The 26,918-nt window shown below is 42.5% G+C and overlaps 1 protein-coding gene across 8 annotated transcripts in view; it reads right to left on the bottom strand.

The window, feature by feature from the left end:
* Nucleotides 1–26,918, bottom strand: part of nek1 (NIMA-related kinase 1) — a 121,100-nt gene that overhangs the window by 62,941 nt on the left and 31,241 nt on the right. For 6 of the 8 annotated variants that reach the window (XM_067982465.1, XM_067982463.1, XM_067982462.1 and 3 more), the window contains exons 14-18: nucleotides 25,947–25,994; nucleotides 23,707–23,790; nucleotides 21,284–21,477; nucleotides 19,515–19,646; nucleotides 12,324–12,426 (exon numbers count right to left, since the gene is read on the bottom strand). In XM_067982465.1, the coding sequence (XP_067838566.1) occupies nucleotides 12,324–12,426; nucleotides 19,515–19,646; nucleotides 21,284–21,477; nucleotides 23,707–23,790; nucleotides 25,947–25,994 (561 nt within the window). The remainder of the gene's footprint in view (nucleotides 1–12,323; nucleotides 12,427–19,514; nucleotides 19,647–21,283; nucleotides 21,478–23,706; nucleotides 23,791–25,946; nucleotides 25,995–26,918) is intronic. The other 2 variants (XM_067982467.1, XM_067982466.1) reach the window with 1 other exon arrangement.

The following is a 26,918-nucleotide window of genomic DNA, read 5'->3' on the forward strand; positions in this document are numbered from 1 at the left end:
TTCCTTGCTGTGCCAGTATCTGACTTGGGCTTTCATTCGCCCATATTTAAGTGTTCTCCATACATATTTCAAAATTTTAGTTATCACAGTAGGCCAAAGCCAGTGCAGCCAAACTATACTAGAACTCTGTGGTGGCTCGTTGAAAGGAATTTTACTATTTCAGTTAATCCAATGGGATCACCCAGAATAAAAAAAATCTCTTTTGCCAATGATTTGCTGTTGGATATCAGTTTTACCCATGTACAACAAGAAATGCAACTTATACTTCCATGTGACACTTTTCAGACAGCAGGACCATGATGGCTGAATGCCAGGGAGGGGGAGGGCGATTAAAGAGGAGCAACACACAGCAAGAAAGCATCAGAGGAATTAAGTTTTCCAACATAGGACTCAAGGAGGTTGTAGAGGTAGCATGAAACAAGGTAATGAAAAGATTTCCAAAGGAGGATAAGGATTTGCATTATGCATTGTGGAAAGGGGGAACCAGTGCAAGTCATCAAGAACAGGGATGATCGATGAATGGGATTTCTTATGGGATCGGATTCAAGTGGTGAAAGCTTTGGTTGAGGTGTAGTTTGTGTAGGCTGGAGCTAAGGAGGCGAGTAAGAAGTTGAGCCTAGAGGTGACAAAGACAGAGTCTCAGTGGCAGGGAATGAGGTAGTGACAGAGTTGGACAATGTCACAGAGATAAAAACAGGTGGCTTTGGCTGTGCATAAGATTTGGAGCTTAAAGGCCAGCTCAAGGTCAAACAGAACACCAAGGTTGGTCACACTACGTGAAATGCGCACAATGAGGGCCTAGGGTATGCAATTGCTGCAGCAAACAGGCTGGCTTCAAACTTGCTGTTGTCAAGCTGGAGAAAACAGTAGCAGATGCATGGCTTGATGATGGACAAGCACTAGGAAAGCAAAGTAACAATCATGATGCTAAGAGTGGTAATAGTGGGGTAAAGCCAGGGGTCGTCAACATACATATTGAAGCTGGTCCCAAGCTTGCAGATAAAGGTCATTGAGAGGTAACAAGATGATGAGAAATAGTAGGGAGCCAAGGATTGAAGCGTGGAGCATGCCTGAGTGGCCGTGTTGGTGTGGGAGCAGACTATGATAAACATGCAAAATTCATTTTTAAAAAAAAATTGAATAAATGTTGAAATCCAGAACTCACCATTGCTCTGCTATATTCAGAACTGCCAATAGTGGAAAAATATTAGGAGTGACCAATTATGATTGGTACAAGCAGGAGCTTCCAAGCTTTTCATCTTCATGGGCCACTTAAATGCACATTATGAAGCCTCACAGCCACGTATAAAACATTTTAAAATCAACATTCTCATCAATTTGCAGATGTCTCAAGTTAGGAATACAGGTGCTTGATGTTGTGATTTAGAATTTATCCATCAATGAGGCAATAGTACTAAAACCAGCCATTTTCAAAATTCCAAGCCCACAAAATTCAAACAGGCAAGTCAGTGAGTAAGATCTGCCTTGCTTGGAATTCATGAGCCAGTTTAGTCACCTCTGGGTAACAGTGACGAAGCTTGTAAATCCATTTAAATGTACGGAGCTCTCTTCATTTCGAAGAATGGTATCCATCAAAAAAGTCAATTAGTGATTTTCACTCCCAATTAGTAATCGTTGGCATATCTGTATATGCAATTACAACAAATACTCCGTAATATTACTGACAAAGTAAATCATGGTCCACACAGACTGCAGCAGTTCAAGAAGGCGGCTCACCACCACCTTCTCAAAGGCAATTAGGGATGGGCAATAAATGCTGGCATTCCCAGTGACGCCCACATCCCATGAATGAATTTTAAAATATGGTCACTCAGATGCCGTAAAGTGATGACCATCTATCAAAAAGAAAATCTTGGACTTGAATCATTCCTCCAACCAAACAGATTTAATTTCATTATATGCCCACAGTCTTGACTGAAGTGCATGCGTAAAATAGTAGTTAAATACTGATAGCAGCTGAACCCAGAGAGTGGTAGATGATCGCCCTTCAGGTTGCAGAAGTTACCTTGAGCATGGAATAATGTTTGAAGCTGTTAACACTCTCCGCCACTCCTCTAATAGGTGGAGCAAATTGCAGTCAATATGCATATATTACAAAGGAAGCACTTTCATTTGTTTTGTGAAGGCCTTCGCCGATTCTGTGATGCTGTAATAGTCTTCCAGCAGTAACCTGCTAATGTTAATTTCTACTTTTCCTCCAAACTAATTCCTGACACATGACGATTATTTGGCCAACCACATTTAGCATCTCATCCTAAGGTTCTACTGTTTTTCACTCCATTGCTTCTCCAACCCACTCGAGAAGACAATATTCTCCAGCACAATATGGTAATGATACATAAAACTTTCTCTTTAAAAAAGTGAATGAAGAGTAGGGAAGTACAATTACGAAAAGGTACTTGCTCAGAGTCCCTCTGTCATGTTTTGAATTTTTCTACTTTACAGGGCTTCTCCATGGAATACTGTCAAAATCCAATTCCCCCAGCTGATCTGAGGTGAGGGGTCCCCATCAGCACGTCAGTTTCACACAGTGATGATCTTAGTTTATCCAGGACCGGTGAAGAGATCTCAATTCTTGAAGCAGACACATTGAGGTGGATTGCTCTCATCAATTGTTACTAGCTCATCAAAGGACACTCTTCTGAGTTTGGGACTCTGTAGAGGGAGATTTCCTCTTGTTATATCCAATCTAGAAATGCTTGGATCGAAATGATGAAATTTTCCACTTCCCAGCACTGTGGAATATGCTTGAAATGGATACAAGTTTACACAGTGCTCAGACATGCAGTTAGCACAAGTTCTTTAGCCAACCATGCTCCCTGCCTCAAAGTGATCAAAGTACACAGGCAAAAAGACAGTACCACAGTGCAAGGCAGAAGCAGGGATGGGTATGTCTACCCGAGGAGCTGATCCACAGAGCATCATCGCCTTGGCCCCGCCAACGTCTAACTTCTGTTGCCCTGGCCCTTCGGCTGATTTTTGACAGTTTGCCAGCTTTGGACATAAAGCGTTTACCAACCGCTCCTGTTCTCTGCCAATCTCGGGCTGCCTGGCCATCTTCACTGGTGGGAAACTGGCTTTTTACTTTTTTTAAAAATGCGCTCTAAGCTGTTCTTAATTTATCTGCTAGGTAATTTACTCAGATGTAGTTCAAGCATTATAAAAAAGGAAAAAGCCAATTTCCCACACGCAAAAAGCAGCCAACCAGCCCAAGAGTACTGTGGCAAAAGGCCACGAAAGGGGAAGATTAACAGGAAGGCAGTGAAGAAAGGGGAAGGAGTGAGTAAGGTGGTAACAGCGAGGGGAGGCAAGAGTTAACAGCATGTGGAGGGGAAGGAGGAAATGGTGAGGGATGGGAAAAAGAGCAAAAGGGTGAGAGAAGGGAAAGAAGAAAGAGAAAGGAAAGAGAAACGGTTTACAGTAAAGAGGCATAGAGCCAAAAATGGGAGGTGGGGAACAAAAAGGGGGAGGGAAATCAGAGGAAGGGAAAGGGGTACATGATGAGAGTAAAAGAGCAAAAAGTGAAAGGGTGAACAGAATGATTGGAGCGGAGAGGCGTGTGGAGCGCCGATGGTCAGATGTGCAGCAGAAAATGAAAAATGATGAGACACCGGATGGGACAGTGACAGGTTTGTGCATTGGAGACAGGAGCACATGGGGTAAGGTAATGATGAGGAGGGAGAGGGGGCAGATCGGAGACAGGCAGACACACACAAACCCAGCAGCACAAAAACAACAGTGACAAGTAAGACAGACATTACCACCAGTGATTTACCGTGAGACACACCATAGTGTTTAGGAAAGAATTAATGTTCTGAATGTTTTGGTGGTCAGACACAGGGGAGGGATGGAGAGAGAGAGAGAGAGAGAGAGTGTGAGAGTGAGAGTGAGAGTGAGAGTGAGAGTGAGAGTGAGAGTGAGAGTGAGAGTGAGAGTGAGAGAGAGAGAAAAGAACCACAGGTGCACATAAGGACAAGGATGTGTTTTGGGTATTTACGGCCACAGATTAACTTTTCACATGAGTGGAGCAGTCATAAAATAATTTTGCTCCAGAGCTTCAAGATTTTACTGCAACAAAATTTAGGATTGCCTGCCCCAGTGGAGGAGTCGGAGAGGTGGTGGCCATCTTTTATAGGCACACAAGATATGGAAGTCCAGGCTTTATGCCCATATAGTGACCTGCACTCTGAGTTGGTCCTGGTCATTTAGTATTCCATCTCTTGTTAGAGCCATCAATATCAGAAAGTAAATTGGATGTCCACCTGGAATACTAAATGGAATATCAATTTCCAGTCAGAAACTACACTTGACAATTCTTTTGCCCTTCAATTCTGAATGCACCTTTGAATATTACTGACATTTAAAAATGGTAGGAAGTCCTCGCATGCTGCAACATGCATGCTACTGACGGCTAATATCTAATTTCCTGTGTTGTTGTTGCTGTTACAGTTCATAAAGCCCACAGAATTGACCAACTGCAGGGGTAACCCGTTGGACCTATGTGAGATAGTCACATCTAACTGAAAGATTCTGGAACGGTTCCTGCAGATTGGAAGGTAGCAAATGTAATCCCACTATTTAACAAAGAAGGGAGAGAGAAAACAGGGAACTACAGACCTGTTAGCCTGACATGAGAAGTAGGGAAACTACAAGAATCTATTATCAAGGATGTGAAAACAGGGCACTTAGGGTTTGGCAGAGTCAACATGGATTTATGAAAAGGAAATCAAGTTTGACAAACCTATTGGAGTTCTTTGAGGATGTAACTAGTAGAATAGATAAGGGGGAACCAGTGGATGTGGTGTATTTGGATTTTCAAAAGGCTTTTGATCAGGTCCCACGCAGGAGGTTGGTGAACAAAGTTAGAGCGCATGGAATTGGGGGTAATATATTGGCATCAGTTGGGAACTGGTTAACAGACAGAAAACAGAGAAAAGGAATAAACAGGTCTTTTTAGGTTGGCAGACTGTGACTAATGGGGTACTGCAGGGATCGGTGCTTGGGCCCCAGCTATTCACAATCTATATCAATGATTTGGATGAGGGGGCCAAATGTAATATTTCCAAGTTTGCTGATGACACAAAACTAGGTGGGAATGTGAGTTGTGAGGAGGATGCAAAGAGGCTTCAAGGGAATACAGACAGGTTAAGTGAGTGGGCAAGAACATGGCAGAGGGAATATAAGGTGGAAAAATGTGAAGTTATCCACTTTGGTAGGAAAAACAGAAATGCAGAGTATTTTTTAAATGGTGAGGGATTGGGAAATGTTGATGTTCAAAGGGATCGGGGTGTACTTGTACATGAGTCACGGAATGCTGACATACAGGTGCAGCAAGCAATTAGGAAGGCAAATGGTATGTTGGCCTTTATTACAAGAGGATTTGAGTACAGGAGTAAAGATGTCTTACTGCTATTATATAGGGCCTTAGTGAGACCGCACCTGGAGTATTGTGTACAATTTTGGTCTCCTTACCTAAGAAAGGATATACTTGCCATAGAGGGAGTGCAACGAAGGTTCACCTGACTGATTCCTGGGATGGCAGGACTGTCGTATAAGGAGAGATTGAGTAGACTAGGCCTGTATTCTCTAGAGTTTAGAAGAATGAGAGGTGATCTAATTTAAACATACAAAATTCTTACAGGGCTCGACAGGGTAGATGCAAGGAGGATGTTTCCCCTGGCTGGGGAGTCGAGAACCAGGGGTCACAGTCTCAGAATAAGGGGTAGGCCATTTAGGACTGAGATGAGGAGAAACTTCTTCACTGAGAGTGGTGAATCTTTGGAATTCTCTACCCCAGAGGGCTGTGGAGGCTCAGTCATTGAATACATTCAAAACAGAGATCAATAGATTTCTAGATATTAAAAGCATCATGGGATATGGGGATAGTGCAGGAAAATGGCGTTGATGTAGAAGATCAGCCATGATCTGATTGAATGGCAGAGCATGCTCAAGAGGCTGGACGGCCTAGTCCTGCTCCTATTTCTTACATTCTTATGCACTGATATAAGAGGGAGTTGATCATTTCATGCATGATTTCAAAAAACATTTCACTGAATGGCAGCTATTCCAGAAAACAAAGATAAAATAGCATGTTTACCCCCAAAAAAATGCATCGAAGTAAAATATGTGAAACATAATTCACTAAAGCTTTTTCATGCAGGACAATTTACGGTTAGTTTAAATTTCAATTCAAACACCAATGACTGGAAAAAATTATCGGAGGCTTCCTCCTTCGTCAGGTGAGTGTGGGATTCCATGAAAGGTGACCGCAAATATAGTCAGAGAACAATGCCTGGTGATTACAGATAATCTTTCCAACTGCCCGTTGTCAAGGCAATCAAAGGAGTCGAATAGTGTTCAGACAGAGAGACATTACATACAGGACAACTGAATATACAAACGGTCAGAACCCAAAGACAGAGTGAGAGAGAGAGAGAGAGACATCCGAAAGGAAGAGAAAGAGAGAGAATGTCCAGTTGTATTAAAAACAGATAACTTTTTTTTCCCCCCTGCTGGTGGGGTTACGTGTCGCGTGACATGAACCCAAGATCCCAGTTGAGGCCATCCTCATGGGTGCGGAACTTGGCTATCAATTTCTGCTCGACGATTTTGCGTTGTCGTGTGTCTCGAAGGCCGCCTTGGAGAACGCTTACCCGAAGATTGGTGGCTGAATGTCCTTGACTGCTGAAGTGCTCCTCGACTGGGAGGGAACCCTCCTCTCTGGCGATTGTTGCGCGGACAGGAGGGTTCCCTCCCAGTCGGGGAACACTTCAGCAGTCAAGGACATTCAGCCACCGATCTTCAGGTAAGCATTCTCCAAGGCGGCCTTCGAGACACGACAACGCAAAATTGTCGAGCAGAAATTGATAGCCAAGTTCTGCACCCATGAGGATGGCCTCAACCGGGATCTTGGGTTCATGTCACGCTACACGTAACCCCACCAGCGAAAAAAAGTTATCTGTTTTTAATACAACTGATCATTCTCTCTCTCTCTCTCTGTGTCTTTGGGTTCTGACCATTTGTATATTCAGTAGTCTTGTATGTAATGTCTCTCTGTCTGAACACTATTCAACTCCCTTGATTGCCTTGATAACGGGCAGTTGGAAAGATTATCTGTAATCACCAGGCATTGTTCTCTGACTATAAATGCGGTCACCTTTCATGGAATCCCACACTCACCTGACAAAGGAGGAAGCCTCCAAAAGCTTGTGATTTTCAAAAACTGTTGGACTATAACCTGGTGTTGTAAGATTCCTTACATTTGTCCACCCCAGTCCATCACCGGCATCTCCACATCATGGAAAAAATTAAGCAGTTTTTTAAAAAAAAGTTTCAGAATATACCCACCACCCCCCCTCCCCCCAAAGGTCTCACAGTAAATGGGAAATGAAAACCTATTTGTTTTGTATCATGGTAAAACAAGTACTTTTTCCTTCATCCATAGCATTTGCAGTAAAATCATGCCTATAATCCAATTTACAGGACCCAGCCATTTCACCAGGCAGCATATACAGCAGATGCACACGGGTAACCCAAATCAGAGGGAGCCCTGGTATATTCCCCCTCCTTAATTTGGTGGGAGTGAGATTAGTTCCTCCCCTGCCTAAATATCACAATAGCATTTCTGTTATTTCAGCTGTATATCATACAAGATGAATTTAACCTTTCTTGATTTATTCCCCTGGGTAAAATGTTTGCCTAACCATACTGTTTTGCAATACAGCAAAACTGCTATCTCCCCATGAAACGGGCATGTAGTTCACATGACCCAGGTTAGCAACCTGTGGGTGCAGTTGTGCTGTCACTTCTGTGTCATTGTGAAGCATCAGGTTCACAGTCAGGCAGTGTAAACAACACGAATGGATACTGTACCAACCGGAGACTGGTGACAACAGTGCAACTGCAGTCTGAATTGTATTTAAGGCTGCAACCATGTGACTTGAGACCTCTAACATACACAAAAGCTGGCTCATATACTGACTAAACAGTGGTCGAAAGTAGAACTCATAGATGTTTACAACCAACAGTTATAATAACATGAACAGTAAAAAGTGGCGCAGTTTATAAGGGGAGTGGTTTATATAATGTTGCAGCTTTGCACCAGTGCAATGCATATGCTGTGTTTAAAAATAGAGTTTTGACATATTCATTCTTATCTTCCCTAACAATATAGAATGGAGCTAGTTTCCTAGCTGTGTTAGAATATGGCACCGTGATTTATAGAAATAACCTTCAGAATATGGCAATACCTCGATAATCCGTGTCAAACACTTTAACACTACTTTTGTAACTTACAACAAAGAACGCAAATAATCTGCCCAAAATGCTGTCAATATTTGCAAAGAATCTAGTGAAATGCACTGGCATAAATATTTGATACAACTTATTAACAATTGGGTTACAATACCAAATAGTGGGAAGGAGATAGAGGAGAACATTTGCAAGCAAATTACAGAAAGATGCAAGAACATGGAGTAGTGATAATGGGGGACTTCAATTATCCAAATGTAGACTGGGACAGCAACAGTGTAAAGGGCAAAGAGGGGGAGGGATTCCTGAAATGCATTCAAGAAAACTTTCTGGAACAGTGTGATTCGAGCCCAACCAGGAAGGAAACAGTGCTGGATCTAGTTCGGGGGGAATGAAGTCAGGCACGTGGAGCACGTTTCAGTGGGGGAGCAGTGATCATAACATCATTAGGTTTAGAATAGTTACGGAAAAGGACAAGGAACAACCAAATGTGAAAATGCTTAACTGGAGGAGAGCAAATTTCAGTGAGTTAAAAAGGGATCTTGCTCAGGTGGATTGGAATCAAAAATTGGTAGGCAAAACAGTGATTGAACAATGGGAGGCCTCAAGGAGGAGTTGGTTCGGGTACAGAGTAGACACATCCATACGAGGGGGAAAGGAAGGCCATCCTAAGTGAGAGTTCCCTGGAAGCCCAACAATATAAGATGAAAATTAAACTGAAAAAGGAGGCGTATGATGAATGTATGGTTCATAACACAGTAGCGAACCAGGCTGAATACAGAAAGTACAGAGCAGATCTAAAAAAGGGAATAAGAGGGGCAAAAAGAGTGTATGAGAATAGATTAGTGGCTAACATAAAAGAGAACCCAAAAGTCTTTTATAAACATTTAAATAGTAAAAGCGTAGTCAAAGAACCAATTAGGGACAAAAAAGGAGATTTTCTTGTGGAGATGGAGATCATGGCCGAGAAAATAAATGAATACTTTGCATCTGTCTTCACTGGAGAAGAGGATGCTACCATTGTAGCAGTAAAGGAGGAGGCAGTAGCAATACGGGATAGGATAAAGGATAAAGAGGTATTTAAAACATTGGCAGCACTCAAAGTAGAAAGGTTACCCGGTCCAGATGGGATGCATGAGGGAAGTAAGTGTGGAAATTGCTGGGGCTCTGGCCACAATCTTTCAATCTTCCTTAGATGTGGCGATGGTGCTGGCGGACTGGGGGATTGCAAATGTTACATCCCTGTTCAAACCCGGCAACGACAGACCAGTCAGCCCAACGTCAGTGGCGGGAAAACTTTGAGACAATAATCCGGGACAAAATTAATTGGCACTTGGAAAAGGGCTAATAAATGAAAGTCAGCACGGATTTGTTAAAGGAAAATCATATTTGACTAACTTGATTGAGTTCTTTGATGAAATAATGGAGAAGGTTGATGAGGTTGATGTTGTGTACATGGACTTTCAAAAGGCGTTTGATAAAGTGCCACATAATAGACTTGTTAGCAAAATTAAAGCCCATGGGATTAAAGGGACAGTGGCAGCGTGGATATAAAATTGGCTAGGGGACAGAAAGCAGAGAGTAGTGGTGAACGCTTTTTTTTTCCCAGACTGGAAGAAAGTATACAGTGGTGTTCCCCAGGGGTCAGTGTTAGGACCACTGCTCTTTTTGAGATACATTCATGATCTGGACTTGGGCATCGAGGGTATCATTTCAAAGTTTGCAGATGATGCAACTCGGAAATGTAGTAAACAACGCGAAGGATGGTAACAGGAGGATAAAGACAGACTGGTGAAATGGGCACACATGGCAAACGAAATTTAACGCAGAGAAGTATGAGGTGATGCATTTTGGTAGGAAGAATGAGGAGAGGCAATATAAACAAAATGGTAGAATTTTGAAGGGGGTGCAGGAAGAGAGAGGTCAGGCGGTGCACATACACAAATCTTTGAAGGTGGCAGGACAAGGTGAAAAGGCTGTTAAAAAAGCATATGAGATCCAGGGCTTTATTAAAAAAGAGACATAGAGGAAACATTTTTTTTTAAAGGCAGCGAGTTGTAATGATCTGGAATGCACTGCCTGAAAGGGTGGTGGAAGCACATTCAAAAGTAACTTTCAAAAGGGAATTGGAAAAATACTTGAAGGAAAAAAATTTACAGGGCTATTGGGAAACAGCAGGGTAATGGGACCAATTGGATAGCTCTTTCAAAGAGCCGGCACAGGCACAATGGGCCGAATGACCTCCTCCTGTGCTGTAACTACAATGATACTATGAACACCTCCATTAGAGTGGAGAATGTGAAGCTCTGTGATGTCTAACCAAATTTCCAACATTTACAGATTGTGTTTTCATCAGTAATCTATCGGCTTAAACCACCTTTCTGTAACAAAATAAAACTGGTAAAGTCAACCATCAAGGAGAGGGAAAAACAGGTTTTTAGCAGTAACTACTACTGAAGAACTTACCTAATGCAATTATTTACTTAGACATATTGAATGATCAGAAACAAAATCTTGAATTTTCTCAGGGTTATCAAACATTTAATATACACATGCCAACATGTAAAGAAGATATTTCTAATATAATTATGTTTACAAGATAATGAACAGAAAATTCTAAATTTCAGTTTACGATGACACATTCATATACTACTCCTTTGTTTGCCATTTTAACAGACCATTCATCTGTTCAAAATAAATGGGTTAACACCAGTTAAAAAGTAGATAAAGGAACATTACAGAACACATCGAATGCTGACATACCAAATGTCACTAGCAGTAATTTCTACCCTAGGGATGGGCCCTTATATTTTAAGAGGACACCAAACATGTCAATTTACAGAGAAAAAAATCTGAAGAGATCTGAAGCCCAGTTCGAAACAGATATTGCTCAATGTCTCTTGAATGATCTTGAACTTTCAGTAATATTTCATGCAACTAGTTCCCTGTAAATTACTTAACAGCCACAAGTATACCCATCAATCCCAATTTGTTTTGCCAGAGACAAAAGTACAGTATTCTGGAAATGAGGTCCAGGGGCAATAAGTTTAGGAAGGGATTAGCAATCTTTCTGAAGTTGAACTGGAAGACTTCAGGTTTTGTTTTTCAAAAAATGGTCAGGTGGTATGGCAAGGAGACTCTCTCTTAAACCTTTGTGGTTTGGGATTTTGAATTCCAGCAGAGGTAACATTCCAACTGGTCAGCTGCTCTTCTGCTGCATTTTGTTCGTCAGTCCCAAAGACAGACTGGTCAAACCCCTTCGTTCAAAATAAAAGCTGACGCAACATCCGGCGTCGAGCAGTATTGTACACCCTCACTATACTTTTCAACTCAAGTTATACTGAAACTACTAATCTCAGAACGATAGGTACAGTATCCATCTGTAGCTGACAATACCTGCTTTATACCACCTGGCTGCAATTCAGACTTTTGGGCCCAGGAGAGATGCATGTACTCACATGCAGAGCACAGCCCTAGTCTTGGCCATGAAATTTCAAATAAGAGTAGGTATGCATTTTCAAAGTATTTAAGTAAGTTCTGAGTGAGTATAGAAGTCATGCAGGGGGTCCAATGGACCTTCTGCACACTTGGTAAACCTAGTTTTTAAAGCAATGGATTTAGACTGCCTCCTGCGCCTCACGTACTCTTATCACATAGAATTTGCAGCACAGAAGCAGGCCATTCTGCCCAGCTGGTCTGTGCCAGTGTTTATGCTCTATCCTACTTCATCTAACCCTATCAGCATAACCTTCTATTCCTTTCTCCCTCATGTACTTATCTAGCTTCCCTATTTACGTATCTATGCTATTCGCCTCAACTACTCCATGCAGTAGCAAGTTTCAATTATTTTTATTGACCTGTCAGTTATTAACTGATCAAAGAAGCATCACTTGGAGATCACAATTCCACGTGCTTACTTTCCTGGCTGAGGAATTAGAAGTGCAGATGCAAAAAGGCTATGAAAACAGTGACATGCACCAACATCATATGATTAACCCCTTCCGCCTCACTTCAACAGTTTAGAAAAAAGAACGGAACCAAAAATTTCATACCAAGTGTCCTTCACCACGTGCTTTATTCTGCAATGCTTCCCGCTTTCGCTGCCAAAATTCTTCCACCTGTTTTGCCCTTTCTGCAGCTGCATATCCTCGCTGCCTGAATAAATAGGTAAGATTTCAATTAAATAAACTTCATTTCAAGAAGCCAGTTATTATAAATGCAAACACAAGCAGTAAAATCTTTACACTTAACGGTCGAGGTACAAACACGGAGTGCAGCGGAGCACAGTGAACACCTGAGAGTTTGGTGAGCGTGGGGGAAGGAAGTGCTGCTTTGCCTTGCTTTTCCTAACTTTTTCCGCCGAGCGGCAGCAGACCTGAGCAAAAGAAGACTGAGAGTGGGGATAAAAGCAGCAGCAGACCTGCAACAAGAGAAAACGACTGTGCAACGGCGCAGGTGAGGCAGGAGAGTCTGAGAGGTGAGCACAGTATAAAAGGATAGACCGTGAGCGGGAGGAGAATCTGAGAGGTGAACGCAGTGTAACTCTGAGGCAAGTCATGGCAGCAGAGCTCGCACCCGTGATATGCTCCTCCTGCACTATGTGGGAAGTCATGTCCAGCTACAGCTACTGGCTAACCGTATTTCGGAGCTGAAGCTGCGGGTGGATTCACCGTGGGGCATCCGCGATGCTGAGACTATCGTGGATAGCACGTTCAGTGAGGTGGTCACACTGCAGGTAAAGATTACGCAGGCAGAAAGGAAATGGGTGACCGCCAGGCAGAGTAAAAGGACTAGGCAGGTACAGCACGAGTCCCGAGGGGTCATCTCCCTCTCAAACAGATATTCTGCTTTGGATGCTGTTGGGGGAGATGGCTTATCAGGGGAAAGCAGCAAGAGCCAAGTTCGTGGCACCACGGGTGGCTCTGCTGCTCAGGAGGGGAGGAAGAGGAGTGGCAGGGCTATAGTGATAGGGGATTCAATTGTAGGGGGAACAGATAGGCGTTTCTGTGGCTGTAAACGTGACTCCAGGATGGTATGTTGCCTCCCTGGTGCTAGGGTCAAGAATGTCACGGAACGGCTGCAGGGCATTCTGGAGGGGGAGGGTGAACAGCCAGTAGTCGTGGTCCATATCGGTACCAACAACATAGGTAAAAAAAGGGATGAGGTCCTGCAAGGTGAATTCAAGGAGGTGGGAGATAAGTTAAAAAGCAGGACCTCAAAGGTAGTGATCTCAGGATTACTACCAGTGCCACGTGCTAGTGAGTATAGGAACAGGAGAATAGACAGGATCAACGCGTGGCTGCAGGGGTGGTGTAGGAGGGAGGGATTTCGATTCCTGGGACATTGGGACCGGTTCTGGGGAAGGTGGGACCTGTACAAGCGAGACGGGTTACACCCGAGCAGGACCGGGACCAATGTCCTCGCGGGGTTGTTTGCTAGTGCCATTGGGGAAGGTTTAAACTAGAGTGGCAGGGGGATGGGAACCTTAGCGGGGAGTCAGAAAGGAATAAAGTTGAGAGCAGCAAGAGAGGGGAAGACCCAGGGGAAATTTACAATACAAATAGTACAAACAGTTGTTCAAGAACAAGTGAAAGGGAAAAGCATAGAGAGCAGCAGAAAGAAAGTGGACTTTAGACACAACAGATAAAGTGAAAACTAGAAGGCATAAGGCGATTAACCCAGCATCAAAGCTGAAGGTCAGGCTAGGGTGTATGGCCCAACTAAGAGTTCCATATACAAATGCATGGAGTATAAGGAATAAATTAAATGAACTACAGGTTCAAATTCAAATTGGAGGGTATGACATGATAGCTATTACTGAGACACAGCTGCAGGATGGTCAGGATTGGGAACTAAATATACTGGGTTATGAGGTCGACAGGAGAGATAGGGAAAATGGAAGAGGGGGAGGAGTAGCCTTAATGATTAGAGATGAAATCACTTCAATGATAAAGGGGGATATAACGAGAGGTAAGCAGCCAACCTTATGTGTTGAATAGAGAAATAGGAAAGGATCCAAGACTATAGTGGGAGTTGTATTATAGGAGCCCTGGCAGCAGCTCTGAAATGCTAGATTGTATAAATGCAGAGATTAGACAAGCGTGTAAGAAAGGCATAGTGGTCTTAATGGGGGACTTTAACCTTCACATAGATTGGGGAAAGCAGACGAGCAACTGTCAGAAAGGTAGTGAATTTCTTGAGTGTGTCCGGGATAGTTTTCTACAGCAGTATGTCCTGGAGGCAACAAGGAGGCAAGCCATACTCGATTTAGTAATGAGTAATGAACCAGATTTAGTTAACAGCTTAACTGTGCGTGAACATCTATCCAATAGCGATCATAACATGATCAAGTTCAATGTAGTGTTTGAAAGGGAAAAAAGTGAATCAGCTGCTAAAATTCTAGACTTGGGTAAGGCCGACTTCAATGGGATGAGACAGAGACTGTCCACAGTAACTGGGCAAATCTGTTAATGGGTAAAACAACTGATGATCAGTGAGAAATGTTTAAAGAAACATTTAACGTGATACAGAATCGATTTATACCTCTAAGGGGCAAGAACGCTACTTGCCAAAAAAAAACAGCCATGGACAACTAAAGAGGTAAGGGACAGTATAAGACATAAGGAAAGGGCATACAAAAAGGCAAAAAATGGCACAGATCCCGTGAATGGGAAAGATACAAAGCTCAACAAAGGGTCACAAAACAGATAGTAAGAGCTACAAAAAGAGAGTACAAAAAGAAACTTGCTTGGGATATCAAAACCAATACGAAGAACTTTTATAGTTATATTAGGAAAAAGAGGGTGGTCAGGAGCAGTGTTGGCCACTTAAAAACTGAAAGTGAGGATATTGTCATTGACAATGGGGAAATGGCGGACTTGTTGAATAATTACTTTGAGTCAGTATTTACAGTAGAAAAAGAGGATAGCATGCCAGAAATCCCAAGAAAACTAATATTGAATCGGGGACAGGGACTCGATAAAATTAATATCAGTAAAGTAACAGTAATGAAGAAAATAATAGCACTAAAGAGTGACAAATCCCCAGGACCAGATGGTTTCCATCCCAGGGTTTTAAAGGAAGTAGGTGAGCACATTGCAGATGCCCTAACTATAATCTTTCAAAGTTCTCTAGATTCAGCAACTGTCCCTCTAGATTGGAAAATTGCACATGTCACTCTACTTTTTAAAAAAGGAGAGGGAAACCAGGGAATTATAGACCAGTTAGCCTAACATCTGTTGTGGGAAAATTGCTGGAGTCCATAATTAAGGATAGGGTGACTGAACACCGAGAATTTTCAGTTAATCAGAAAGAGCCAGCATGGATTGGTGAAAGGCAGGTCGTGCCTGACAAACTTGATTGAATTTTTTGAAGAGGTGACTAAAGTAGTGGACAGGGGAATGTCAATGGATGTTATTTATATGGACTTCCAGAAGGCATTTGATAAGGTCCCACATAAGAGACTGTTAGCTAAGATAGAAGCCCATGGAATCGAGGGAAAAGTATGGACTTGGTTAGGAAATTGGCTGAGCGAAAGGCGACAGAGAGCAGGATGTGACTAGTGGAGTCCTGCAGGGATCTGTATTGGGGCCTCAATTATTTACAATATTTATTAACGACTTAGATGAAGGCATTGAAAGTCTCATATCTAAGTTTGCCGATGACACAAGGATTGGTGGCATTGTAAGCAGTGTAGATGGAAACATAAAATTACAAAGGGATATTGATAGATTAGGTGAATGGGCAAAACTGTGGCAAATGGAATTCAATGCAGACAAATGTGAGGTCATCCACTTTGGATCAAAAAAGGATAGAACAGTGTACTTTCTAAACGGTAAAAAGTTAAAAACAGTGGATGTCCAAAGGGCCTTAGGGGTTCAGGTACATAGATCATTGAAGTGTCATGAACAGGTGCAGAAAATAATCAATAAGGCTAATGGAATGCTGGCCTTTATATCAAGAGGACTGGAGTACAAGGGGGCAGAAGTTATGCTGCAGCTATACAAAACCCTGGTTAGACCGCACCTGGAGTACTGTGAGCAGTTCTGGGCACCGCATCTTCGGAAGGACATATTGGCCTTGGAGGGAGTGCAGCGTAGGTTTACGAGAATGATACCCGGACTTCAAGGATTAAGTTACGAGGAGAGATTACAGAAACTGGGGTTGTATTCTCTGGAGTTTAGAAGGTTAAGGGGTGGTCTGATCGAAGTTTATAAGGTATTAAGGGGAATGGATAGCTTGGACAGAGAGAAACTATTTCCGCTGGTTGGGGATTCGAGGAGCAGGGGGCACAGTCTAAAAATTAGAGTCAGACCTATCAGGAGTGAGATTAGAAAACATTTCTACACACAAAGGGTGGTAGAAGTTTGGAACGCTCTTCCGCAAACGGCAATTGATACTCGCTCAATTGCTAAATTTAAATCTGAGATAGATAGTTTTTTGGCAACCAAAGGTATTAAGGGATATGGGCCAAAGGCAGGTTTATGTAGCTAGATCACAGATCAGCCATGATCTTATCAAATGGCGGAGCAGGCACGAGGGGCTGAATGGCCTACTCCTGTTCCTATGTAAACTGAGCCCCAAAGGGATTGTCTTCCTCTTAGCTTGCTCTTGACTTCAGAGAGAGCATTAAGAGTAAACCACGTGGGAATGGACTCACATGTCGGCCAGACTGGTTGGGGTGGCAAGCTCCCAGAAGGACAATAGTCAATCAGTTGAGTTTTCACAACAATCCAGGAAACCAAACTTTAAAAAAAACATTCATTAATATATTATTGGCTCCATTGCAATATATTTTCTTAACATGGCCCTTATAGGTAGGTAGCATGATGGCATAGCTGTGCACATTTATATTACAGCTTAACATACTTCAAGTTCAGAGAGGCCCTGAAGCGGGGGGGGGGGGGGGGCGGTGGGGGAAGAATCGCCTCACATAGATGCACAGGGGCTCTTCTACCTTTAACAGCTAAGATTTTAAAAACTAAACAAGGTTTTCTCAAATATAATGGATGGGCAAAGTTGAAAAGGTACAGCGTAACCCACTTATAACTGACTGGTTTGTGTATAGGCATCTTTCCATTATAAGACAGAAAAAGTTCAGCATTGGCATTCACTTTCGCATGTTGGCAGCATCAACTGTAACTGCATTGACCACACCTCTGGAAAGATATATCGGCTTGGAGAGGGAGGAAGTGCAGATTCACCAGAATCAGGCATCATACATTTGTAAAAACCATGCTTCAGAGTTTCCAAATCAAACTACTGAGAAATCTACATCAGCGGAATCTGTTTGCTTGATGCGATTTTTATAGAGTACAGTGGAAACTCCGTATCTGTTCTTTGATTTTTGCAGGACAAGGCCTTGCGCCAGTGGTTGCCTCACTGCATGTCCCGCTATCACCAATCTCCTGCTCCCTGTCAATAGTCAGTCTCATAGCAAGAAAGGCTCACTTCAATTTACATTATTCACATTGTACTTGTCTTCATTTGAGATGAGGATATAACTACCAAAAAAAAAATTAAAAATTTGAGGACTCTCAATTCCTCACCAATTTACATTTGCCACCACTACTGGCCCCTCCATTATGGCAAACAGAGTTACATAGTTACATACAGCACAGAAGCAAGTCATTCCGCCCAACAGGTCTGTGTTGGCGTTGATACTCCAAATGAGCTTCCTCCCATTCTACTTCATCTAACCCGATTAGCATATCCTCCTATTCCTTTCTTCCTCATATACTTATATAGCTTCCCTTTAAATGTATCTATGCTATTCACCTCAACTACTCCTTGTGGTAGCAAGTTCCACATTCTTACCACTCTTTGGTAATTTAAATTCCACTGTATTTGATTGTATATGTCTATGTTTACTTCAAAAATTTTTATCCCAGTTCTTCTCCCTCCCTCAATTTTCTTTCCCTCCTCTCCTGAAGACATTACCTCAAGCTGAGATACAGTTGTGCAGGTGCCATTGATACCCTGCCCAATGCCTATTCTCGGGCACGGGTTTACAACCAAACTCATCTTTTCTACACTCAACATTCACTTTCCAGGACAGATCACAAGATAGCAATTAGAAGGAACCCTGGCTGATTTTCCTCCTTCCTAGCCTGGGAACCATTGACTCAGCTGAAATCAGAAAACTCAGCACAGACTTCGAAGCAAAACTAGGACCATCCTGGTTTTTGTCGTTCAGTTCCATACGAAGCAAAACATTTACCGACTGACTCATCCCGATCACGTTCTTAAATTTGGTTCATCTTAAAAGGAATGTCAACATCGCCTCAGCACTTGTAAAGCAAGAACATTTCAAATATTGACTACTCTGGAGGAAAAAAAAAGTAAACTTTAATCTTGCTTAGGGCTTGACAATTTTATCTTTGTGCCCTCAATTTCTGCAATCGATGACAGTCTATACAAACTAACTCAATGCCATCTACCTATTGTCAGCATGACTCAGCTGCACTCTAAGTTGTCAATGAGAAGATTGTGGGTTGAAGTCTCACTTCAGGACCTGAGCACATAATCTAGGTTGATGCCCCAGTGCAGTACTGAAAGAGTACTGCAATGTTGAGGGTGTCATTCTTAAAGTTAGGGCATTGAACTGAGGTCCCATCTGCCTGTCCTGTGTTACTATTCAAGGAAAAACAGGGGAGTTCTCCAGTATCCTGGACAAGATTTCTCCCTGAACCAACAGCACCAATAACGGGTTAACTGGTCAAATCATCACACTGCTGTTTGTGCAATCTTGCTGTGTGCAAAATGGGTTTTCCATTTGTTGACTTAATAACTGTCACTGCAACTCAAAGTAACTCAATGCATGCGAAGCACATTTGAGATATTTCTGAGACACGATAAGGAGCTATACAAATTCATATCTTTTCTTTAAACATTATGCATCACATGCCTTCACAATCTGTCCTCTAAAATTGTTCAGACAGAGTAATCTGCATTCAATCTACATTACATGGCACCTGATCAAGTGACAAAAGTGGAAAGAGTCCTACTCCTCAGCACCAACCTCGCTCGCATTGAGTACAAACAGAAACTCCGAGCAGATCATGCCACCATTTTAAAACCAATAAAAACATAATTAAAGATATGTAAAATGGGTTAAAAAGGAATGGATGGCGACAGCACTCCCAGTTCAAACTTCATCAGCACAGGCACCCAATGGTTTTTACACTTAAGAGTTCTTTCTGTTGAGAATAATAAACAAAGCCAAGCTTCTTTCATCAACCAACCTGTACCAATTTGCTTGCTTGGCCACATTTTCAAGTCTCTTCACTTCTCTTCTGACAGTTTCAGCATCAGGCAGTTGGTGAAGGCCTCCTGGCCCATTAGGAAACACGGGGCCTGCAGCTGCTGGCACCCCTCTGTAAAAGCCAAACAAATGTCAGGCATCTCTGTGGCTCCTTGTTCACCAGCAGTTGCTAATTAGGTGGGGGTTTATATTTACTTTTTAAAATACAGAGCGTCAAGATCAACTTGTTCACCCATGAGCTGCAAATAGAGCAACTTCTTAACACTGTATTGTGATATTAGATGGCCATCGTGAAGTGTGTAGAACATGTCAGCTTGGCTCAATTGGTAATGTTCTTAGAATGAGTTAGAATGCACTGCATTCAAGCTCTGTATCAGTACTTCAGCAAATACACTTCAATGCAGTTGTGGGGGAATGCTGAACTGCTGGCATTCCCATTCTTCAAATGACATGTTAAACTGAAGCCTTATTTTCCTGTTAGTGTTTTCAGGTAGATGTTCAATATCCCTTTGCACTCTGAAAAAAAGCAGGGAGCACTCACGTTGTCCGGGACAAACATTCATCCTTCAATCAATACCGCACCCCACCTCCCCACCACAAAACAGATTAACCGATCATTCATTTCATCGCTGTTTGAAGGATTTTGCTGTGTGCAGGACAGCTGCCACATTTGCCTATATAACACCACACACTACATTCAAATTTATTTAATGTATGTGCAGCACTTTCGATATGATTCTGGGATGCGGTAAGGCATGACGTAAATCATGGAATCACAGAAAGGTTACAACACGGAAGGAGGCCATCTGGCCCATCGAGTACGCGCCGGCTCTATGTAAGAGCAATCCAGCGAGTCCCACTCCCCCACCCTATCCCCGTAGCCCTGCAATTTTTTTCTTTTCAAGTACTTATTCAGTTCCCTTTTGAAGGCCATGATTGAATCTGCCTCCACCACCCCCTTGGGCAGTGCATTCCAGATCATAACCACTCACTGTGTAAAAAAGTTTTTCCTCATCTCACCTTTGGTTCTTTTACCAATCACCTTAAATCTATGTCCTCTGGTTCTTGACCCTTCCGCCAATGGGAACAGTTTCTCTCTATCTACTCTGTCCAGATCCGTCATGATTTTGAATACCTCTATCAAATCTCCTCGCAACCGTCTCTGTTCCAAGGAAAACAACCCCAGCTTCTCCAGTCTATCCACGTAACTAAAGTCACTCATCCCTGGAATCATTCCAGTTAATCTCTTCTACCCTCTCTAAGGCCTTCACATCTTTCCTAAAATGCAGTGCCCAGAACTGGACACAATACTCCAGTTATGGCCGAACCAGTGTTTTATAAAGGTTCTTCATGACTTCCATACTTTTGTACTCTATGCCTCTATTTATAAAGCCCAGGATCCCGTATGCTTTCTCAACCTGCCCTGCCACTTTCAACGATTTGCGCACAAAAACCCACAGATCTCTCTATTCCTGCACCCCTTTTAGAGTTGTGCCCTCAAGCTTATATTGCCTCTCCTCATTCTTCCTACCGAAATGTATCGCTTCACATTTTTCTGCGTTAAATTTTATCTGCCACACGCCCGCCCATGCCACCAGCCTGTCTATATCCTCTTGAAGTCTATCACTATCCTCCTCATTGTCTCTTCTCTCACCCAAGAAAGGGAGAATTTAGACCCCATGACCTTAAGAGACCATAAGAGATGCCTCTTCCAGCAGATGCTCCTCAATCAATTATTTGGAAAAGTACCTGAAAACAGGTTCTCTGGGTGGTGTCTCTGTCTTCCATCGGATGTCTTTCTCCTCAAAACCTTTAATGTTTTCTTTCTGCTGCTGCATTTGATCAAGTATAGCATGGTAATGTTCATAGTGTTGCCCCTTGTTAGCTGCTGGAGCAGGCAAGATACCTCCAGCACCTCCACCTCCTCCGCCTGAGAACGGAACCTGCAAACATAACGTACTCAAGTTAACTCGAGGGCACCAAATCTGAACAAAAGCCTACTTCTTCAAAAGTGTGTCTTCAAATTTTCAAATAGTAACTTTCGAAAGGAAACTGGATATATATTTGTAAAGGAAAAGTCTGCAGGACAATGGGGAAACGGCAGAGGAGTGGAACTAACCGGATAGCTCTTTCAAAGAGCCGACACAGGCACAATGGATCGAATGGCCTCGTTCTGTGCTGCAAGATTCTACGATTCTATGAAATTTTCAGCTCACCATGATTTTGACTTTTTTTTTTAAAAACAAGTATTCATATAGTGGTCCATGTGGCTCACACAAGCTCCTTAAGGCAACATCAAGTCTTAATTATGTTGCTGTGATCACCATATCTTGCTGAGGCATGATTCTATAGATGCCAGCCACCCTCTACCATCTAGTACCTCACCCTCTTTCTTTCTTCATCCGAGAACTTGGGACAGTGAACGTCAGCAGAAAATTCCATCGTGGTGGTGGGGGGGGGGGGGGAGGCGAGGCATCGCACCCAAGCCCAATTCTGCCCTCACCTGACATCCACAGAAGTGCATTTGCAGCAGGAATCCTACACAAGTTTTCCTTCTCAAATCTGAGGCTATCGTTGTAGCCCCCACCACCACCCCAGCTAAGATCAGTTAACTGAGCACACAGAACAGGGTGAAACCTGGAACATTCCTGGGTAGAATGGCTCACTACACTTTTTGGTCTGTTTACCGCTGAGCCATCAGGCAAACTAGTTTAACAATTTTAAAACATGATAAGCAAAATCTTGTAGCCTAGAATTATGAATTACTTGCAGATGAAGAATCACCACAATAGTCTAAGACCTTGGCTTGAGCTTTTGCTGTCACTTGGCAGTTTCTGTCAAGGACCATTAATCTGCATAACCGATTCTAAATTAAACATAAAAGTTCAGTTGCCCAAAGACTGGGTGAACAAAGACAATTAAAGTTATGAGGAAAAATTAATGGTACACTGGGGGGACGGGGGAGGGGGGACGGGCGGTGGGGTACTTCAAGGTAGCCTAATAGAAGTTTTCAAGATTTGAAAGTTCTGTTCCCTCGCCCCTCCTCTCAGTTTATCCTTGCACACTTTCCTCTCCCCGAGTTAATGCTGGCACTCACTTTTCTCCCTGACCCCCAAGCGCGATTTCCAACCTCCCCCTTCCCCCCCCAACAAGGCCCAACTCTATTCACAACTTCTATCCAACTACCTCTCCCCTTAATTTCACCCCCATCTTTCTTCCCCCCCCCCCCCCCCTCATATCCTCACTCCCATTCCTACCCAGGTTTTCCGTTCATGAACTCGACAGGCTCCTCTATCCTCAACACCATTCCAAGCAGTAATGGAAATGATCCTGGTCGATGATGCACACCATGGGCAGGAATTCTTACCAACAGTATAGTGTCCAGAATCACTTTTGTGCTCGTGGTGGTGTTAAAGAGGGAGGGGCCTGGACCGTGTTGATTCTGATCAGCAAACACACAAAATGCTGACTGTTGGTACGTATGGTGATGCAGATAGACTAAACTGACCCAAATCATTCAAGTACTCAAAGAGACATAAGTTAAAAATTAAGTTAGCACTAAGAAGGGAATCAGGTGGAACTTTTTCATCCAAAGGGGAACAGAGTAGTGGAATAAATTATCAGGGAAGGCCCCCGAAGCAGACAGTGTAAATGGCTCGAGACACAATTGGATTCCTTTTTGAAGGAAAAGCATAGACAGGTATGATGACATGGCAGGTAGGTGGACTTGATCTATGAAAAAGGAATGGGCTGATCTGAAGTTTTTCCTGCACCTGTAAAATTTGCATGCTCTGGTGGAAGCACAAGACCATTCTTCTGTTGGTAAAGTTGCACATTTAGAATACCACCGTCAAGGCAATCAACGGATAAAATTAGAATATCTGAGACAGACCCACCTGTTTAAAGGTTTAAAGGCAAATGGTAAAATCAATGGCTTCTTTCATTACCTCCTCGGTTTTTAACAGCAATATGATAAAACAAGCCTTCACATTTGTAAATGGTTAAATTGCGAGCATCAGCTTACGAAAGCAATTGAAAACCCACCCACACTAGAAAACTGCGCAAAACTTGCAGTTAACCTGACAAAAATGTCCAATGCAAAAAAAGCAGCCAGAAGCATATGGCAGTAAAGAATACAGCTGAACAGATTATAATACATTATGCAAAGCTACCTTATGTTCTCCACTTCCCCAAGAACCACCTACACCCAGTACATGTCTCCATCCTTGTTCTCTGGCTCGGTTGATTCTTTCCACCTATATATTTTTTTAAAAACACTTTGTTAATGAAAACAATTATAGTGGAGACACAGGGGAGAACAGTGGAACATCCAGTCCATGCAACTGCAGAGTACAACTAGAAGTACAGTACCACAACTACAAAACTTAACACCACTAAGAAAGGATTAGAAAGATAAATTGTTGAGTGTATATATTAGCAACTGGCAAGAAGGGATCAGCGAAATCCTGTTTCATGTCTTTGTCACTTCCAGCCTCAACAGTCACTCCCATAGGACTTGCAAATTCCACTCTGCATGCACTCCAACTCATCCCAAATTCTGCTGCCCACATTCTATGCCACACAAAGTTCGGCTCACCTTTCACCCCTCCTCTCATAACCATCACTGGCTCCCTATCCCTCAGCATATGGACTTAAAAACTCCCTCCATGTAAACTGTCCTACCCATATTCACTGCTGCCCCCTCGACCTTGCCATCTGAGGTGGCCTCTCTATTCCTATCATCTCAATCACAGTCGAGGCCATCTCTGATCACTTCCTTGTATTCCTCACCACTCACAGCCCCCTTCCTTCTGCTTCTGCCCTGGGAAAAAACTCTCTATCACTACTGTACCAGCCTCTGCAGGAGTGCAGCTGTTGTGCAGGAATGAGGTCCAGATTGCTTTGCAATCCCCTTGGTCCTCCCTGGGACACAATAGTATCTTACTGGCAACAGGATCTCTCTTGATTAACAAATGACTCCAGTTTTATCCACACAAGGCTGAAGGTGGTGGACTGGATAAATTGAAGTCCTGAAAAACTCTGAGAAGAAGAAAAGTAAGGTTAATTCAGAACCGATCTGTGACCCTGACCCTTCATTCCCAAATCTTACCTCGCAAGAAACTAGACCCAAAAGATCGGATCAGAAGACATTGAGGTCCCATGATGCAACTACAAACCTAAACAAAGGCTGCATTCTCCATAAATTTGTTGATCTGCCACTACTTGGTACTGCACAGACATGACAAACTTTAAGTATCTCTTTATTTTTATCCTATCCAATTTTTCTACTACCTCCTCCTTTACTGTGACATTGGAACATCCTCTTCTTTAGTACAGATGCAAAGTACTCATTTATGTCCTCTGCCTCCACAAGATTATTTCCTTTTGGTATCAGCCCTACCCTTCTTTTGACTCTGCATATGTTTATAAAATACTTCAGCGTTCTCTTTTATGTTACCTGTTAATCTTTCCTCATACATTCTCTTTGCCCTTTTCAGTTCTCCTCTGCACTTTCTGTACTCTGCTTGATTCTCCACTGTATTATAAACCTGACATTTATCATAAGCCTCCTTTTTCGGTTTCATTTTAATCCCAATTTCTTCATTAATCTAAGGAGCTCTTGCTTTGGATGCCCTCCCTTTCCCCCCTCATTAGGAATGTGTCTAGTCTGTACTTGGGCTATCTCCTTCTGATGGCCTCCCATTTCTCATTTACTGTTTTACCATGTATCTGTACTTGCCTCCTGACAATCCAAAAGCTACTATTTTCTTAACAGATATCTTTGTTCATGGGAGAGAACAAACTCACATCAGTTGAGACAGACTGACTGGACCAAATCCCTACCCTAAAAGCACATTTTGCAAAACAACTTGCAAGTGTTATCAATTCATTGGCAGTAGCAAATGAAACTCAGATATCTACTCCTCCTTACACAAAAAACCTTATATTAAAGGGCTTGAAAATAAAAGCACCACAATGGAGATACCTGGTTAAAATTCAGAGATTAGCAAAAGAACAGAGGGAGACGTTTGGAATTTGTTTTAAAATGCAGGTTGCTTAGGCATGGAATGCCCAATCAGAAAATGTGGTGGAAGCAGAATAGTTGCTTTTAAAAGGGAAGTGGATAAATATTTTTTTAAAAAGGAAAATTTCAAATGATATGGGGAAATGGGATAAGTGGATAGCTCTTTCATTCAGAGAGCTGGCACAGGTATACTCAGCCCAATGGGCCTTCTTTGGTGTTGCAATGTTCTACGATGCTATGGTCTCAGAAGCAATGGAACTGCATGGGTTGTAATGGTTGAAACCCACAACTAGGGCAATAACAAACGGTCTCCACAAAACCTTTGTTTCCAATGCATCTCAGATAAATGTTAAAATTACAACACTACGAGCAACATATTGTACACACCCGCTCTTTCTCCATCCGTCTCATCTGCTCGGCTTTCAGCAATTTGATCTATATAAAAAAAAGGTGAAGTTTTGCATCATTGATGGTTTGTTGTTTTGACTGACAAATGATCGAGAAGGCAGCCTTTTGATTAAATAAACTACACCAGATTCTTCCCAGAAAATGCTTTGTTTGGTGGGGCTCCCATCACCTTATGAACCACTTTGCAAATCACTGTTGATTGAGCAGTTGGAAGTTTTATGCAGACCTGGACTTTTGCATCGTTCAAGCAACAGGAAACATTTTGCCCCACCTCCAAGCTTTTAAATAACGTGATAGAAAAAAAAAACTGTGGCTTTCAATCTCAATAATTATTCATTTTTTGAATACATATTCTGTTAAGTTTTAAATAAAATGACATATCTATGTCAGATAAGCAAAAACTGATGTGTCAGGTCGCATCTAATTGCAAATTGGCCAACGAAACCTAAACAGCAAAAATAAATGTTTAACTATGTAAAAAAAATGAAAATTTACTGTGCATTAAACGCAAAAAATTGTGAACAGGCAATTAAACACAGGAAAATTTGCATTCCTCCTATTTTGATATTTTGTTTAAACATTTTTAACTTTTTAGTGGAGTGTCTAAACCACGGCAGGTGGGGAATTTAAATTCAATTAATTAAATAAAATCTGGAATTTAAAAAAAACTAATATCAATAATGGTGGCCATGAAACTACCGGATTGTCTTAAAAACCCATCTGGTTCACCAATGTCCATTAGGGAAGGAAACCTGCCGTCCTTACCCGGTCTGGCCTATATGTGACTCCAGACCCACAGCAATAAGAATAAAACCGGACGGACCACCCGGCATCGGACCACTAGGCACCGGACACGACAAAGGCAAATCAAGCGCAGTCGACCCTGCAAAGTTCTCCTCACTAACATCTGGGGACTTGTGCCAAAATTGGGAGAGCTGTCCCACAGACTAG

The sequence above is a fragment of the Heptranchias perlo genome, chromosome 4 (genome assembly GCF_035084215.1).
Source record: "Heptranchias perlo isolate sHepPer1 chromosome 4, sHepPer1.hap1, whole genome shotgun sequence".
Taxonomy (NCBI): domain Eukaryota; kingdom Metazoa; phylum Chordata; class Chondrichthyes; order Hexanchiformes; family Hexanchidae; genus Heptranchias; species Heptranchias perlo.